Genomic DNA, 13906 nt, shown 5'->3' with positions numbered 1-13906 from the left:
AGCTTAGAGAAGAGAAAACAAAATCCAGAAGCCGCCAGGGCTGGGGCCAGCTGCGGCGGGACAGACGGCATTGGTTACGGGGCTGGCGGGGGTCCAGCTCCCAGCACTATATAGGAGCGAGAGGGGGGAGCCAGGCTGCAGACTGAGCCGTTGCTGCCTGCTTTAGCCATCGCTCACACTTTTCTCACAGCTGAGGAAAACTACAGCCTGCCAAGATGTGCAAAGGATTAGCAGCGCTGCCCCACACGTGCCTGGAGAGGTGAGAGCGGCCAGCCGGTGTGGGGATGCTGGGGGGGCTCTGCCTCCCGACAGGGCTCTGCTGGGGGCGGCTGAGGGCAGAGAGGTTCTTCCTACAGCACATCCCCATGATGGACATCTCTTGCCAGGACTGGGATCGCCCAGCTCTGAACTGGGAGGGAAGGGAGGCTTGCTGGCGTGGGATCAGCGGGAAGCTGTGAGTGGCTGGGACCCTCGAGGGGGCGAGCGCTGATCCAGTCCCAAACTCTCTCCTCTGGCTTGGGAACATCTCTGCTGGGCGAGTCTGGGCTGCCCCAATCCCACCCCTCAACCTCAGCTGCTCCCCTGTGCGGGCCTGGAGAAGGACCATTTTGTCCTCAGATCTTAATATTTGCAAAACATGGGGGGGGAAGCAGGAAAGCCTTTCTGAGGCAAAAACAGCCCTGGCTCCAAAGTGCCTCAAAATCCTCTTTAACTGTCTGTGTCTCCCTTGCACACAGATTAACCGGCCCCAGCCCCTCTCATGAGGCTCGGCTCGGTGTGGAGTGCCTGCTCTGTCTCGCTCATGGCACCCATCCTCATTTTCATCTTCATCCCCCTCCGCCCCGGTGCTTGCCTCAAAACATGCCTCGGGGGGTGGTGGTGCTTCTCCAGCTGCTCTCAGCCCTCGGGAACCCAGGCAGTCTCCAGCCCCCTGCCATTTCCATGCTGAGCAAAACTTACCCTCCCCTCCACTCCTGTGGAGCCGGGGGGGCTGTGGAGGGGGGCCGGTGAGAACAGAGGTGCAAGGGGGGGGCCATAGCATGAGGCTGGGGTCTCCCTGTGGCAGCAGGGTGCTCGATCCTTCACCAAAGGAGGAAACTTGGTAAAAGACTTCACATGTGAATTACCCAGTGAGGGTTTCCTCGCAGCTGAAAATGCCTTAGTACCGGATTTAAGTGAGAGTGTGGGTGGAATTTGCTGTCCTGGGGGAGCTTGAGAGAAGACCCCCTTTGTCAGCTGAAGCGGTGCCACTGGAGGCTGATGCTGCTTGCCCAGAAGCAAGGCAAATTTCCATCACAGGCCAAACAGAAGCGCAGGCCTGTGACAATTTCTTTGTTTGAAACGTGCCGTTTGGCCATCCTCACGGCCCCATGCTCACCTTGCCTGGTGCCACGGGCACCTCCTGCGCCACGGGCGGCTGAGCAGCACTCTTCCAGATGTGGGTTGATCCACACATTTCTGCTCTGCAGTCATCTTTGTTGTCACTCTTATGCTACTTTCTAGTACTAAATTAGTTTTTTTCCCCACTGCTGCTACGCTGATGCTTTCATCGACCTCTGTTGTGCCTTCAAATCGTCAGTCTTGAAGGCAGCTTCACTTACACTTTCACACATGGAGTTAGGACTGGGTTTGTCCCATGTACATCATTTTGTATTGCTCTGAGGCATTTCAAGAGCTGCTTAATTGCCAGTCTCATGAGACCCTCCTGCAGTTCTTCACAACTGGTCCCCAAGTGTTGTACCCGGTAACGCAATATCTCCTGCTTGGCCACTGCCCCCCTTTTCCCCATGCGCATGATATGTTTAACAGCACAGTCCCAGCTCACGTTCCCCTAGGACCGTCCCCACCGAGGAAAACACGCTATGTCCCCTACGCGTTGCGTGATACCTTTCCCACACTGTTCCCCATGAGATGACCTTGCCCCCCGCAACTGCCTGGGGTCTGGAGAGCCCAGCAAAGGTCCCCTGCAGACCCAAGGGGCTGGTACCCCCTGACTCTCCCTAGGGCACGTCCTTGCTGGCCTCTTCAGAGAGGGCTGATAGGTTTGAAGGAATCTCTTCCTACTGCCAGAGCTGCCTTGACTCCTCTCCAATAGACCATATTTGTCCATGTGTCCACCACGGCTCTCTGATACAGCTGCTGCTGCCGTGCCCGTACAGCATTGCACTTGCATCTTTATGGCTCCTCAAACCCCCCCTGGAGCCTATTTCCCCTCAAGGAGCATTCCCTCTGGCACCTCCCTGCCCTCGGGCACAGTAGCAGCTTTAGCTTTCAGCTATAGTTTTAACTTCTTGGAGCTTCTTTCATTTGTTTTGTTTTTAAAGCTGGAGTTTCTCCTGGCCCTCCCCAGCAGCCTTCTTGTTCTTGATGTGTTTGACAGAGCCCGTATTTTCTTCTAATTCTTCTTGGAAGCTGTTTCTCAGACTTTTTCTTGGCTTGCTCCCATATGTTCTCACACTTAACCTTCCACAGTTTACGGTCCTCTTGCTTTTTCTCACTCGGACATAGCTGGGGTTTTTTTTGAAGGATGCCTTTTTGTTTATAACTGCCTTTTTTTACCCTGCTGTTTAGCCTTTGCTGAAGCCTTGCTTGAAAGCTTGTAATACATCTGCTGGAGGATGCCAGAACGATGTCTTTAAATAGTCCTTCCCTCCCGCCAGCCTGCAAGTGCTCAGACCTCTGGCTGTCCTTTGTCGCTTCCTTTCAACAAGCTTCCTCATCTCTGCCATCTCCCCATATTTCAAAAAGGTCTCACAGCCAAGGACTTGCTCGGGGAGGGGGAGGTTCTTGCTGCTGTCCCCACACAGGGACCTGCAGGGCTTCAGCAGGGTGGGCAGCTGCTGATGGTCCATCAACAGCACCACGGGATGGAGCCATCCAGGGAGCCCCACTGGGAGCAGCAGGCAGTGGGGCTGTGATACAGGTCCAACACCAACTCAGGAGACCAGGCTGGGGAGAAGCCCACATACAACACAGCCCAAGGGAAGGTGGCCCCAGGACTGAGCTTAAATGGAGCCCCCAGCCACGGGCAGGGTGTGGGGCTCAGCTGGGGCTGCTCAGGGCCATTAAGGCCCATTAGTGCCCTTTGAGCCTGGCAGATGTTGGCCATAAGTCACTGTCAGAGAGTGGGAATTGGAAAGCAAGATTTTGAACCAGCTCTAAGTGTTATCCAGGAGAGCACTTGCTGCTGTGTGAAGCTGCTGTCTTTGCATCCAAATCTTGCGCATGTGTTGGCCTTGTCTGCACCAGGGTAGGGGGGTCCCCAGGTCCTGCTCAGACAGCAACAGAGTCCTGGTCCTGTCTTCCCACCTCCTTAGCCCATCATGTGTTAGATTTGGCTCTCAGTGCCCCTGCTCCCAGCACAGCTTGTGTCTTCCTCCTGCCTGCTCGGGACCCCCGACATCTACCACCTCACCTTCAGAGGTGGGCAAACACCTTCCCCCTTTCTCTTCACCCCTGCTCCTGCCACACAAAACCCTTGCAATCAGGCACACAGTCCCATTGCCTGGACGGGACGGTCCCTGGTGCACAGGACTCGGCACTGGCAGCGCGTTGGCCACGGCAGTGTCCCCAGCTCTGCCCTCCCGAGCGTGGGGCAGTGGCAGGGAGAGGGACCCTGTGGCAGCTGGTGTTCCGGCTCAGCCCCTTTTTGAGAGATGCTCCCTGAGCCCACATGTCCCCTTCCCTGCAGGGACCTGTGGCCACAAGCACAGACCTCCAGGGAAGCAGAGACAAGGGAGAGGCCATCCTGCTCCACTGGCTTTCCTGGGGCACCCTCTGCACCCACCCGTTGCTTTGGTCCTAACGGGGCTGCAGCTCCTGCCCCCTTCACCTCTCCTCCTTGCCACAGCTGAGCCAGGTGGGTCCTGGCACGGTAGTGCCAGCCCGTGGGGTGCTGAGGGACACCCGAGACTCATAGGAGAGCCAGGCCCAGGCTCTGGGCATCAGGAGCCAGCTCTGGCTTGGGCCATTTATCCACATTTTATTTATTTATTAGAGGGAGCAGGATGAACGGTGCACGGCCAGCATCCCTGTCCCAGAGACGCCTCAGTGCAGGAGCGTGGGGACCTCATCACCCTTCACCTAAGGTCTTGGTCTTTCCAGGCAAGATCCAAGTTTTCTCAGAAGCACGAGCAATGGAAGTTGTCCCTGTAGCTGCAGATATTTTCCATGAAAATCATTGGGTTTCTGGGTCTGCGCTGCCCATGCTGTACACCCGTTGTGGGCTGGGCTGCTCACTCCAGCTGGCCCCACTGCCCGCTCCCGTGCGAGGGCAGCTGTCACAGGCAGGTTTCTGTAGCAGAAATAGGGGGCAGCCCGTGGGGGACAGAGCCCACACCAGGTCTCAAAAAAGGTTACCCGTGGGGGCTGGCGGGTGGAAAACCTAAACACAGAAGGAGTTTTACAGGGAGGGGAATAAATTAAAGGAATAGAAATGAAATAGCAGACATAGCAAGGGAGTGATCATCCACAGAGGGCTTCTGAGAGTAAACTGCAGAGAGGAGAAGCACAGTGAGCCCTGAAGCCGGGGGGTTGCAGCCCAGCTTTGACAGCCACGCCATGGCGAAGGCACTGAGCCCCGCTGGCCCGTGGGGAAGCGCTGCGTCCTCTTGATCTCATTCACCTCCTGTGCCAGCAAGATGACCTGGAAGCCACCAAATGTTGCTGTGCCAGGAAGAAGTCTGCCCTGTAAAGATGGTGTTTGGGGGTGTCCATTTTCACCCCTTTATTTCTTCAGTCTTATGCAGCACACCTGAGTTTTCTCTGCAACAGCTCAGCTTGCTCTTGCTACCACCCCCGAGTTGCAGTGAAGGGGAGCCTCCTCCTCGGTGGCTTCAGATGCTCAGGACCGCCTTGCAAATTGCATTGCACAAAAGGGAACATTTTGTGAGACATCTGGACCTGCTGTCAAGCCCCAGGACCCCTCTCATCTCTGCATCCTCCAAATGGAGGTCTGGAGCGTGGCCTCGGGGCAGCAGTGACTGGCACTCTGCCTTTGGCAGTCAGAGTACTTCAACTCCGAAAACCCTTGTTCCCCCTCTGCCCACGGAAAGGAGCACTCAGGGGGTGCCTGTTTGATGGACCTTTCCCATTGCAGACATAATGCGTATATATTATCTGTATATACACTCTATATATCTATAGCTATATATAATATTAGGGCACTCTGCTCTGAATGCTGTTGGCAATGTGGGGCTGGTGGGCAGCACGTGGGACGGGGCTCGGTGTGGGGCAGGCACAGCCGTGCAGCCATCACGGCACCCTGCACAGCCTCCTCTCTGAAGGCAGATCCTTCATCTCCTCACCAGCATTTCCTCCAGGCTCATCACTATAGAAACTGAGTGCTGCACACACATCCCCTAATTCATCCTCAGAGCAGCCCGCCAGCTCTGCTGATACAATTATCCCAGCCACAGATGGGGACAAAGCAGAGAGATCAAGATCAAGAGCTGCCGCTAATTCTGAGTGCCCGGTTTGAAACGCCTCAGCCAGGTGCCTTTACAGCATTACGGTCCATTTGTTCATGTGTCATTAATTACGCAGCTTTGTACCTCACCAGCAGCCATGCTGGGGTCTGTGCAGGTGCCAGGCAGGGACCCACTGCCCCATCCCTCTGCCTGATCTGCCTCTGCTTGTCCCCTCTCACAGGGCCAAGGAGATCAAGACCAAGTTGGGCACACTGCTCCAGAAGCCCGACTCGGCCATTGACTTCATCATCCCCTACCCGGAGAAGCCGGAGAAGCCGCCCAAGGCCCAGAAGTGAGTACCACGCCAGGGCGGGCTGTGCTGGCACCCGTGCCCAGCGGGCAGGGTGGGTGCGAGCCCTTTTGTGATGTGGAGGAGCCGAAGCCCCTGCTGTGGGTGGGCACAGCAGGCTTCACGTGGCAGGCAGCTCCAGGCACGCTCCTCGGGACCCACCGGCTAGGTGCGGGCTCAGAGAGTTACGTCAGGGCAACGTGAGATGTGTCAGACAATACAGCTTTACGGAAACCAGATTTCTCATGGAAACTCAATTTACTTTTGATGAGATTTCACGTTATTCAATAAAGGTTTTGCCAGAGGCATATGGCACTTGGACTACTCTGAGTCACCTGTCTCAGCCCAGAGGTGCCAGCCTAGCACAGCCTGCTGGCTTTGGGGTGGCTGTGTGTCCCCGAGCTGGGTGCACAGCCCCACGGCGCGATGCCTGGATCTGGGCAGCTCTGCGATGGTGACACCTTCTCACCTTATTGCCTTCACACTGAGCCTCTGCTCACCAGCACCAAGCTGGTTTAATGACAAAGCAAAGCAGAGGAGAAGCTAGAGAGGCTGATGGGCTGTGCTGCAGGATTAATAGTTCAAAAGACGCAAAATAAACCTTGAAAAGAAATGTTAGCTTAAATCTAGAAGCAGGATGGCTTCCTGGATGTAGGATGATGGCCTCACCCGGGGTAGCTCCAGCCCAGCCTTGGGCAGCTGAGCCAGGTGCCTGAGCTGCAGCCCTGGCCACTCTCCTGCCACCCCTCAGCCCTGCTGCCATCAGATGTGTGTGCCTGTCCTGGGGACGTGTGTCCCTGCCCCGGGGACTTGCTCCCTGCCCTCGAGCTGCACCCAGACACACACAGTGCTGCAGGACCCAGCTCTGACAGCATGCAACTCACTTGCTGGAGGTAGGAGAGGCTGACTGGCCCAGCCAGCCTTGCTTGTTTCCAGTGCCTTGGGATTTGTCCCCATTAGCCGTCCCCGCAGAAAGCTGAACATCTTCACTCCCGCTGGCTGGAGGAGTTGTTTTCTCCTGCACTGCAGCCTTGATATCACTCACCCATCAACATCTTGCTCACAGTTAATATCATCCCTGGGACATTCAGATAACGGAAAAGTGAATTTGGTAGTTTCCAGGAAATCTGGATTGTGCTGGGTCACTGCAGCGATGCTCCCCCTCACTGGGGTGGGGAGATGCCTGGCAGGAACATGAGGACAGGGAGAGCTTTTGAGACTTGATAGCAAGCGTAAATGCAATTTAAGGTCCAGAAAGTGGATAATCTAAGCTCCCATCATGGTCTTTACTGCTGGGTGCTGGTGGCTTAATGACAAGTGAGGACTGGATCCCCAACCTGAGCAAGCCTTGCATTTCTGCTGTTCTCTCCTCGCTGGAGCCCCTGGGCAGGGTGGGTGGGTAGGAGCCCCTGCACTCTCCCCAGACCCACTGCTGAAGCACCAAGGCCCCCAGGACCAGCAGGTTGTCCTGCCCACTGCTCCCTCCCCAGCCCCATGGATGCTCTGCTCACCCAGAGGGTTTCAGCCCCAACAACGTGTGGCCCCTGTGGCAGCAAAACAAGCCCAAGTGCATGCTGCCCGTGGGGAGTGGATGGTCTGACCATCGCTGCCATGGGGGCTGCAATGGTCTGCAGCGAGCCCAGCGCTCAGCGGCATGGGGGGCTTCCATTCCCCTCCAGCACCAGGCAGCAGGGAAACCTGTGCCCCAGGGCAGCTCGGTCAAACTCCTTGGGGCTTAAAAAAACCCAAAAAACAAAACCACAAACAAAAAACCCCACAAAGCTCTTTCATCAAGTTACACGCATTGCATTTATAAAGAAAAAAAAAAAAAAAGGTGGAAAAACCACGCACATGAAAAACACTGGAGGTTTTCACTGGGGAGGGAGGGAGCGGAGGCCAGCGTCCTGCCCCGCTGCGGGGCGTGGGAATGGGGCAGGCGGGCTGTGGGAGTGGAGGGGCGCTGACCCCCGCCCCGGCAGCACAGGGCTGGAATGATTCGCCCCCCCTGCCCCCCCCCAGCGGGGAGCATCCTTCCCCACCCCAGCGGGAAAACACAGGGATGCTTCCCAGCTGCCTGCAGAGCGCCTGCTCTGCCCTCCCGTGCACGGGCGCTGGGGCAGGGAGGGGACCCGCAGCTGCAGAGGGGACTCGCTGTGCAGTTCAGCCACATCTCTACTCAAACACAGGGGAATTTGCCCACCCAGCCCAGTCCTCACCTTCCCTGGCACTCGGCTCTCCCCAGGAGGGTACTCGTGCTGTGATGCAGCAGCATCCCCATTGCTTGACGATCATCCCTGCTCTGCAACAGTCTCCACAGCTTGTTGCTCCATTCCTCCCCATTTTTAAAGGAATTATTTAAAAGCCTGGAGCCCAGACCAGGGCTGTGGGGTGAGCATGGACCACCTGGACTTTCTTTACTCCCTTCAGGCCATCACCGGAGGAGGCTCTGCAGTGGCGTGATTCCCTGGAGAAGCTCCTGCAAAATCCCTGTAAGTTCACATTCCCATGTGGTCACACCTCCCTGTCCCCCCAGTGCTCAGTGAGGGCTCGGCCCTCCTGGGTCCACTGGTGCTCAGAAAGGGCTTTGCCCCCCCGCAGATGGGCTCGCCAGCTTCCGCAGCTTCCTGCGCTCTGAGTTCAGTGAGGAAAACGCCGAGTTTTGGGTCGCCTGCGAGGACTACAAGAAAACCAAGTCCCCCGTGAAGATGGAGGAAAAGGCCAAGAAGATCTATGAGGAGTTCATCCAGACTGAGGCACCCAAAGAGGTCAGTGGCCACAGGGCAGGAGATGGCACTGGGAGGGATGAGGCTGCTGCCAAGTGGCCTCCATCCCAAGGGAGAGTGATGGCTGCAGGACACCTCCTACCATGGCTGAGGGGCTCAGAGTGCTGTACCCTCGACAAGGGGCAGCCCCAGCCCCACCCTTCACAGCCCTGGTGCCCCTGTTTGCATGCTCAGTCTCTGCTGAGCCTCATGCCTCCTGCCACAGGCACTTCCAGAACATCCCAGCCTGTCCCCCTCTCCCCACAGAGGGATTACTTTAATTATGAGGAATAATAATTTACAGTAATCCTTCTCCTGAGTTAGATTTGCTGCAGGATAGAAAGACCTCATCCTTGCAGATTTGCCACCAGTAATTCCCCCAGATAAATGAACCTGCTTCAGTCTCTCCCCATAACCTTTGCGTTGGTTGGTGGAGGCACAGAGCTGGTGAGGGGAGATGCCATCACCCACCCCTCACAAAGGCAGAGTCCTCATCCCTCTTACACCCCCATCACAGGTGAACATCGACCACTTCACCAAGGCTGTGACCATGAAGAACCTGGTGGAGCCATCACCAAGCAGCTTTGACATGGCCCAGAAAAGGATCTTTGCCCTGATGGAGAAAGACTCCCTGCCCAGATTTGTGCGGTCGGAGTTTTATCAGGAGTTAATCAAGTAGCAACGCGGCAGGGCTGTGCGAGGCGTTCCCCACGGGCGGTCCCACTGCTTCTGTCTGAACACCTGCCCCTTCTCCTGCAGCTGCTTTGCTTTCTTGATACCACCCTAGAAGAGCACTCAGGGGCGTTGCTAAACATTTCCCTTGTGCTTTGGACTGTCAGATGTCCTGACATTTCCTCTCTTACAGTCTCTTTCCTCTCCCACAAAAGACCAAGTAGCAGAAACCCCTGGTGATCCTCCCTGGGTTTGGGACCCAGAAGGGCGGTGGAGCAGCCCCAGCCTCGCAGTGACTGGGAGCCACTCGGGCAGCCGGCGTGTCCCTGGTGCTGCAGGGCCTGGTTTTAGTTGAAAGCTCCAAGGTGCTGGCTCTGCCTTCTTAGGACGTCTTAGGACATGACAATTTTCCTCCCAGTTTTTCCCATATCGCTGGCTTGGCCCAGGCTCGCTCCCTCCTCCCAGCTTCCCAGGGTGTTGCTGTGGCTGCACAGGGCGCCCTGCGTGTGCTCCCCTCCCCGGCCAGGTCCGACGCACCGGCAGCCCCGTGGTGCAGGGTGAGGCACGTCCACCGCGTGACTGGCGTCACCTTCTCTTCAGAAAGCAGCCGCTCAGCAGGCACAGGGATGGCTGTACGGCAGGGACGGTGGTACAGCGGGGACAGCAGGGACGGCAGTACGGCAGGGACGGCTGTACGGCAGAGCCGGGAGCTGCACAGCCGTGTGCCGCAGGGTGCACCTGGCTGGCACGAGGGATGGACAGAGCGAGCCTGCGGCACCGCTTCCCCAGTGACTCCACTTGCAGTCAGCTGTGAGACAGCCTGTTCGCTTCACACTAGAGACAGTAAAGAGGATAAAATGAGATCTGTTTGCTCAAAACACCGGGACTGTTTAGCAACCCAGACCTCCCGCTCGCTCCAACCACTTGCATGGCGTATTGAGCTCACAATCTGCAGCCCGTGGCCGCATCCCCAGTGCCTACGTGCAGCCCTCAGCAGTGCTGGTGGCTGGTGGTGTGCTTGGATTGCAGCTTCAGGGGTTGCTGCAGTGGTTTCTTGTTCCAGATGCTTCTCTCTGCAGTAGGCATGCCAAAGCGATACTTCTGCACAAACCCAGTTGAGGGGCATCGATTAGAGGAGGGAGGAAAATCATTTTGGGGGAAACAAAGCTGCAATTGCAACTGTTCAGGTCCAATTAAAAAAAAAAAACAAACCCAAAAAACCAAACCCAAACACAAAACCATCATTGGAAATATGAAAAATAAACCCCTGGCTTCTTGAACAGACAGCAAACTCTGCAGAGTTTGTGTAGCCTGCATGTGTCTCTCCTGTCTCCTCCCATCTGCCCAGGGCGTGTTTCCATAAGGCTGTCTCTTAAAAAGACCAGCTCTATTCAACCGAATCAAAGCCAGCCCACTGTTCGCTACCAGAAGAAATCACATCTGAGGATGGGCAAGGGCATACGTGAAAGGCTGCTGGGATCTCATTTCAGCCTCGAGGTGAATGCGATGAACCCCTGCTCCATGGGGCCTGGACGTTTCATCCCTGTGATGGTTTCCTGGTGCAGCATCCGCAGGGCCCTGGCCTGCACCAAGCACGCTGTAGGGATCGAGCTGGCCAGCCAGCAACCTGACAGATATCGGCTAAATCACAACCAGCCATGCTCCCAGCAGGCAGCAACTGGACCGGCCACCCCCGGCGGCTCAACCTCAACTGCAAGTCATGAGACTCCATCTGAAACGCAATAACATAAACAACAGGTTTGCCAGCCTCTTCAAGACTTTCAAAATCTGATCAAAACCCCATCAGCCCCAAATATTTACATGTTGTCACTATGGTGATGAAGAAAAGTACATCCCGAGCTGCAGGAAGTGGGCTGCTTTTCCAGGCAGGGATGGCAAGGCAGGGGGAGGATGGAGGCCATCACAAACGTGACTTTTTTTTTTCCCTCTGGAGCAAATGGCCTGGGAAAGTCGGTGCTGGAGTGGCAACGGGTGATGCTCGCTGAGCATTCCCCTGGGGTGAGTGTGGCGGGCAGCTTGGGTGGCCCCAAAGAACTCAAGGGAGCCCACGAGCGGGAGGAGGGTCCCGTCAAAGTGGCACAGGATTCCCCGGTAGCGTCTGCTCCCCAGAGCTGGGGGGCAACAAGGGGGAGGCAGGAGCAGGGCTGGGTGCGGGAGGCAGGGCTTGGCCAGCCCTTCTGATGCAGGGTGCTCCCACTGCCTCTGCCCCCTGTGCAACCTGCACCCTCCCAACCATGAATTGGTGTCAAGACAAACAGGTTCAGCATGTTCAAGCTCCCTATTCATGGCGTGACTCATAGAAATGCAAAACCAAACAGGCTTCCCTGCAGAAAGACACAGATCTTTCATTTTTTACTTAATCCTTTGCAGCTATTTCCAGATACCCTCACACGTTTCACAGTTAAGTGCCAACGCTGGGATGCTGCCGGAGGCCAGCTTGCTGCGCGCCATCAAAACCTGAGATGTGACTAGCTGCAACAGGGAGAAGGTGTCTGGGTATGCACATGCTCAAAAGAAAGGTGGAGGCTGGATTCAGGAGAGGTGAAACAGTTCTATTGGAAATCCTTCCCCAGCTTGATTTCTGCTAAGATACTGGAAGCCTACTTTAGGGAGTGATCGAACTGATGTCAGTGAGCTACCAGGTGGCCATCACATGTGGCCCCTGAAGCGTTCGGAGCTCTTGGGAAGTTGTGTTTGTGTAGAAGGATCGTTTGGTTTATTACTTGGGCAGGCTCGCCCCAGAAAGGCGGCAATGCCTGTACCCGCCCCACGGCCGAGCTTTCTGCAGGCCCAGAGATATTTACTGTCGGGCTGATACCAACCATTATATTTCTGGTAGGAAATACTTCATGTATTTTATCACTCTTGCTCTCATGAAATTTGGCATATGTATGAGCACCATACACACAACACTGTACATCTATATCCGTATAGACATATACAAGTGTACACACATATATATACATACTCCTAACACAGGCATCTGGATCCCCAGTGAGTCAGAGAGCCAAAAAAACAGAGTTTCTGGATATTGTGCTTGGGGTCTGTCGCAGAGATGAGCGTGTGTGGGTTTAGTGTGGTCCCAGACTCTGTTGAGGGAAACCTGAGTCATCCACCTGAGTGAACATGAAGGTACATCTTCCAAAATATCCTCTGAAATCACCCTGTGCCCGTGGCCGCTGGGTGCCCGCAGCCCTGGTGCCCGAGCTGGTGCAGGAGGCAGGTCTCGTGCTCCTCGAGGGACCCCAATCCCTGCCGTGGGGCAAGGCAACCCCACGCCGCAGCCGGGGGCCCCAGGCACCAGGCGCTGCCTCCGTGCCTCCCTGGTGCCCACTCCTCACCACAGGGACATGCGGAGGAGGGCTCCCTGCAGCTGCATCCCTCGGATTAGCACCAGGGGATTGCTTGCTGTGTGTTTTCTGGTTAATTGAGTGACCGGGACCCTCGCACTTCACTGGCCACGGTGTGAACCACCCAGCTCTCCCACCACATGCTGAGGCAAGGCTCTGCCGGTGCTGCCCGGCCCCAGCCCTGGGGTCTGCTGAAGCCTGCGAGGCAGCAGCGGGAGCTGCCTGCTGCCCATGGGGGGCTGAGGGTGTCCCAGGGCTCACCCAGGCTCTCCCCAGTCCTCGGTCACTCCCTGGAGGGTGCCAAGTGCTGTGGGCAAGGGCTGAGCAAGGTCAGGAGTGGGGATCAGCTCCTTACACCTGCAGGCAGTAGGTTTTCAGTCTGACATTCTCTGTGTGCTTTCCACTAGAGATCTTCGGGTAGGGAAGATGCAGGGCGCTGGTGTGCACTGATGAACTGGTTGTGTTAACCCATATTCTTGTACCACTCAGTAATTGACACATAAACATGTATTTCTGCTACTTTCTTGCTGGACTATTCATTTTGTCTCTTTGCACAGAAGGAGCAGTGTTTCCTCACCCTCTGCAGGGAATTCCCAAAACTTGTGCCCAAAAGACCTGGCAAGACCAAAGGCCTCCGAGAGCAGCTGCAACAGATGTGGTGGTTTCTCAGGGAACTGAAAAGGGAATAAAAATATCATCCAGGAGGCTGGTCCAGAGGAAACTCCCCAGTGCCAGCACGGCACAGGCACCCCCAGCCCCACTGCCCGGGTGCTGCCTCGGGCTTTGGCTTGCAGAGCCGGCTCACACTGCAGCAGCAGCCGTGGTGCCTGCAGGGGCAGGGGCTGAGCGAGAGCCAGACCTGTGCACCCGAGAGCCAGCCCTGCGCACCCCAGAGCCAGCCCTGTGCACCCCAGAGCCAGCCCCGCACACCCCCAGCCTCACCACCTTTGGGCAGCAGCTCGGCACTCGCAGGGTTTGGGCCCAGGGAGAGGTTGAGCTCTGAACCAAAACATGTTCCCCTCTGGAGCTCTGGGTGGGAAAACGTGCAGTGAGGAGGTGGGTGCTCCTTCAAGTTTCCCCCTCCCAAGACTGTCAAGGGGGCCTCATGCTCACCGCAGCCCCTCGGCAAGGACAGGTGGTCCCTGTGCTGAGCTCGCTGTCAGGCACAGCACGGACCCCACAGAGCCCAGCATCCCCCAGCTCACGGCACCGAGGGTTTCTGAAGGATATAATGGCCGTTTCATCTTTCCATAATTTAAAACAACCTCTGAGTGAAGCTGTTTGTAAAATGACTTTTTAGAGTAACCTTGGCCAATGAATTAGATCTCCAGGCATTTTCTTTGG

General features: G+C 56.3%; 1 protein-coding gene across 2 annotated transcripts; it reads left to right on the top strand.

The window, feature by feature from the left end:
* The first annotated feature begins 142 nt into the window (after positions 1-142).
* Positions 143-13081, top strand: RGS5 (regulator of G protein signaling 5). Of its 2 annotated transcripts, XR_012624171.1 has the most exons (6): positions 143-259; positions 5650-5760; positions 8185-8246; positions 8356-8522; positions 9037-11210; positions 11583-13081. XR_012624171.1 is itself a non-coding variant. In XM_074832777.1 (5 exons), exons 1-5 carry the CDS (start codon positions 216-218, stop codon positions 9196-9198), a joined length of 546 nt encoding a protein of 181 aa, XP_074688878.1. In that variant the 5' UTR covers positions 143-215; the 3' UTR covers positions 9199-13081. The 2 variants fall into 2 exon arrangements, 1 of the variants encoding a protein (XP_074688878.1); XM_074832777.1 differs by having other exon boundaries at positions 9037-13081.
* The last annotated feature ends 825 nt before the right edge of the window (positions 13082-13906 follow it).

This window comes from Strix aluco, chromosome 8 (genome assembly GCF_031877795.1).
Source record: "Strix aluco isolate bStrAlu1 chromosome 8, bStrAlu1.hap1, whole genome shotgun sequence".
NCBI lineage: Eukaryota > Metazoa > Chordata > Aves > Strigiformes > Strigidae > Strix > Strix aluco.
This window is presented reverse-complemented; position numbering and strand designations above follow the sequence as displayed.